This window comes from Pistacia vera, unplaced genomic scaffold (genome assembly GCF_008641045.1).
Source record: "Pistacia vera cultivar Batoury unplaced genomic scaffold, PisVer_v2 Contig214, whole genome shotgun sequence".
Classification (NCBI taxonomy): domain Eukaryota; kingdom Viridiplantae; phylum Streptophyta; class Magnoliopsida; order Sapindales; family Anacardiaceae; genus Pistacia; species Pistacia vera.
Genome location: NW_022196018.1, coordinates 176,180 through 180,228, shown reverse-complemented (window position 1 = coordinate 180,228; position 4,049 = coordinate 176,180). Strand labels below are relative to the sequence as shown.

At 34.8% G+C, this 4,049-nt stretch overlaps 1 protein-coding gene across 1 annotated transcript; it reads left to right on the top strand.

The window, feature by feature from the left end:
* The first annotated feature begins 263 nt into the window (after window positions 1–263).
* On the top strand, window positions 264–806 carry LOC116129784 (RING-H2 finger protein ATL52-like). Its single transcript, XM_031415518.1, has one exon. The coding sequence runs from the start codon at window positions 264–266 to the stop codon at window positions 804–806; it is 543 nt and encodes a 180-aa protein (XP_031271378.1).
* Window positions 807–4,049: the final 3,243 nt, after the last annotated feature.

Here is a 4,049-nt window from a genome sequence, read left to right as displayed (position 1 = left end):
GCCAACCTTGTTCACTCTATATTGATTGTACATTTTTTTGTCTTTTTTTATTGAGGATGAGCCCATAAATTATCAAAAAAAAACAAAATTTTAATTTCCTTCTACGACAGCGTAACCACCACGTCTTTTAGATTAACTACTTAATGTTTTTTTTAACACATCCAATACATTAATTCTCTCCATCAAATACCTCCATACACAACCCAACCTTGATTCTCCTTTCTAAATTCTTCGCCGTCGGCATACGCAAACACTCAACTAACATGAGAGAAATTCAAGGAGACTACCTTCCGCCACAGCCACCGCCACCGGCACCGCCACCACCGTCTCACCCTCCAAAATCAAACCTGCCCATGTTATACTACGGCCTAGTGGTGGTGGGCACGGCGGCTTTAGTTCTTGTGATATATAATCTTATCATAATAAAGTGGTGCACGCGTCGTCAAAGCCGGTCAGAGCAGACACCTAACCGGTATATAGAAGCTACAACGGCAAGTCAGAGTTTTGAAAACATAAACAGGAACTTCTTGTCGAGTTTCAAGTATAAGAAGGATATAAATATCAACATGGGAGGTGAAGAGGAAGGTGGGGAGTATGAATGCCCAGTTTGTTTATCAATATTTGAAGAAGGAGAGGAGGTGAGACAACTGCCAAGATGCAAACATTCATTTCATGCACCTTGTATAGATATGTGGCTTTATTCTCACTTCGATTGCCCACTTTGCCGTGCTCCGGTGGAGCTGCGCTACAATCATCGGCATACGATGTCAGATACACCAGAGCATTCAAGGGAAGGTTTGCTCTAGATTCAGGCATGATTTTATTTATTTATTTATTTATTTATTTTTGTTGATAATTTGATATCCTCCAAGTCTTGATGTCATTTAGAGTCGTGGGATTGGTGAATTAGGACGATGATAACGAAGAGAATTGATGGAAGAATAGCTATGAGGAAGATGTAGATTTGTTTTATGTTTAAACCGGGGCCAGAACCAGCCACTTGGTCCATTTTGTATATAAAAGTCAAATTTTTGGTGCACAACTTGGCCTTCACAACAGTAATTTTTACTGTTAATGTTACAATTTATTCAAAATTGAAGGATGAAATTCATATAATATTGAGTTCAAGGGAAAATGATGGGACCATTATCATATCATTAATATACATATAACTTTATTANAAATGATATATGAATTTTTGTGTAGAGAAAAATCTCTAAGAACCCTAAATCTCCCTCTTGCTCAAATCTCTTCTTCCCTTGGTGTGGATACTCTTTTGCTTAATTTCTCTTGAAATTAAGAGTCTCCAAGGTTGCTAAGGACCTAAGGTAACATGTTCTATCTTACTTATTTCAATTTGATTGAATTTTTTTTTTTTTTAAACTATGACTATACTTGTTATAGCATGATATGCTTGATTCTCCATGCATCCATCTTTCATGGAGACCATCATCGACGATGACGACTGAACAATGAAAACTGAACTGAGGCTGACGATGACAAGGACGGCAACGAAAATGAAAACTGAACAACGACGACAACGACGAAGCTACACCATTGTTTGGAGACCATGATCGACGACGACGATTGAACAACAAAAATTGAACTGAGGCCGACGACGACAACAACGAAAACCAAAACTGAACAACGACGATGACGACGACGACTGAACAACGAAAACCGAACGAGAGAATCGTGGGGTAACGATAACGGTGGAGGATGACTGAACTAAGTAATTTTTTTGTTTGGTGTTTGATGGGTTTATGACAGATGATGTTTTCTGTGTGTTTTTGAGCTTATCATTTTATCTCATGCATGCATTTTGTAGATTTTTTTCTGGGTTTTAATGAACTTCTTTTGCATGTATCACAAATATGTTTGTCTTCATTTTTTGTTTACTTAGTTGTGTTTCTATAGTTTGATTGAGCTTTTGGATAAATTTTGTTGTCTGTTGAGTTCATTGTGCAGTAACAGACTTCTGTTCTTTGTGAATCAGCTATTCTTTTTCTTTTTCTTTTTCTAATGTATTTAATATTTGCAAGGTTTAATTATGTAAATTGTGTCTAGTTTGGTTAAGATCAATGATTTCAAATTAGTTTAGTTGATTCGGAAAAAAACATTGATATGAAAAATCTACTATACCAGGAAGTTATAGTTCTAGGTGCTTTAGAATCTTCGGATAAATATTAATTTTTTTTTTATTTGAATAAAATATGTTATCACATATAAGAGAATTTTCCGTACTTGTATGTAGGAGCACTTTGTGCATCATAGATTTGTGGTAGTAATGGGCATTTTTTGTTTGCTACAATGTCTTTACTGTTTCACATTGTTTACTTATTTAGGTTTTAGACCAAGGACTCTTGGTGGTCATAATCTCTATCTCAGTGTTTGTGGGTCTAGCAAGTAATTGAGCAATGTAAAAGTATCGGGGGGAGTTATCTATAAGTATATGTAGTGGAATGTGTATTTATGATTGTCTATGTTTTCCTTTGCACTGTGGCTTGTCCAAAGTAATTTATGAATAATGATATTTTTTTTATTTGTATATGAATATTGCTCCAGAACTATGCACCTTAATAATGTTTGCTGTTTTAAGTGATAAACAAAAGTGTGTAGATTGTTTACAGTAGTTAGTATTTTAAGCTTAAGCTGAAGATTTTTGGTACACAGCTGTATATTTTTGTTTTAAGTACCCAAAGAGGTTTGCGTAGGTTTCAAATTTCCTTAGTAAGTTGGTACTAGAAGTTCTTTTAAGTAATTATAATCCTCTTCCTTTTCTTTTAATATATTCTCTGTTAGTTGGTATTTTATTATTCTAGGCCAATGGGTGAGCACATCCAGATTCCTGAAATGAAATGCAGTTGGTTGGAGAACTTTGCATTAGTTTGATGCTGTTCTATCAATTTGATGCCTCTCATAATATGTTAGAATTGAAAACGTAGGGGGCTGGTTTGACTTATAGAACATGTATGTTCCTTTGCCCTGTCCAATTGCCTTCAAAAGGCAATTGGACAGGGCAAAGCAACCTTCAACAACCATGATCTTAGGAAGACAGTTTGTTTAATGGTTCTTAATAACGTAGAGATAGAAACACATAAATTGAGGATGGTTTATGCTATTTTTAGTACACTATAACGCTTTTTCATACCTTTTTCTTCAGTTAATTGATTGGTTAATGAGTAATATATGTAGAATTGTAGAAATTTATCTCATGTAATCTTTCTGTAGTTAAATCTGAAAGTGATCATTAGAGGAATTAGAAGGTTTTTTAGTGAATACTGAATAGAATTATATTCTCATCAACTTAATTAATTAATTTAAAAACCCACTGCAAATCTGAAAGTAGGTTAAATTTTAGTTAATTATTCAATAATAAAAAAAGGTTTAATTTAATTAAAGTAACTGTTATTTGCATGTTTTTCATTACTTAATAAAACATAAATTCTAGTTTATTGATTTTGCCCAGTTTATTTGCATGATGGAGCCACAACTATTTAATTTGAAATTTCAATTGTTCGGTATTGATTGTGAGATGCAGAATGTGGACCCCAATGAATTTAGCTACATAGTATTGATAAAGGATATGAAAAAATGTGTTGCAGAAGAGAATAAGGCAGTTCAACTTAATCTTAATGAGAAGTTTAGGGTGGAATCTATTTTACCATTGTTGGGGGAGAAATTTTTAATAGATAGTGATGAGGATGTGGCATTTCTTTTTCAACAATATGGGCCCGATGGGTTAAAGGACATTAGGTTGTATGTCGAAGCTTTACCTATACAGCATGTGGAACCATTGTAGCCTTTGCCAGAACCCAACCATACTAAACCTAATGACAATCAAACAGAAATTCCCCCCAAAGAGTATTGTGACGATGACTTCCATTGGAGTGATACCTCTAATGAGGATGAAAGCAGTAATTGATTTGCTGGTGCTATTGGGAATGTTGATGGTGAGGCTGGTGATAATGATGGAGGTGATGGGAGAGAGGAAAGGGTTGAAACTAGTGATAATGAGGGAAAGGTAAGGGCTGAAACTGGGGGGCATC

Excerpts from the sequence above, each read along its gene's own strand:
- LOC116129784 (XM_031415518.1), top strand. The coding sequence starts at position 264 with ATGAGAGAAATTCAAGGAGACTACCTTCCGCCACAGCCACCGCCACCG.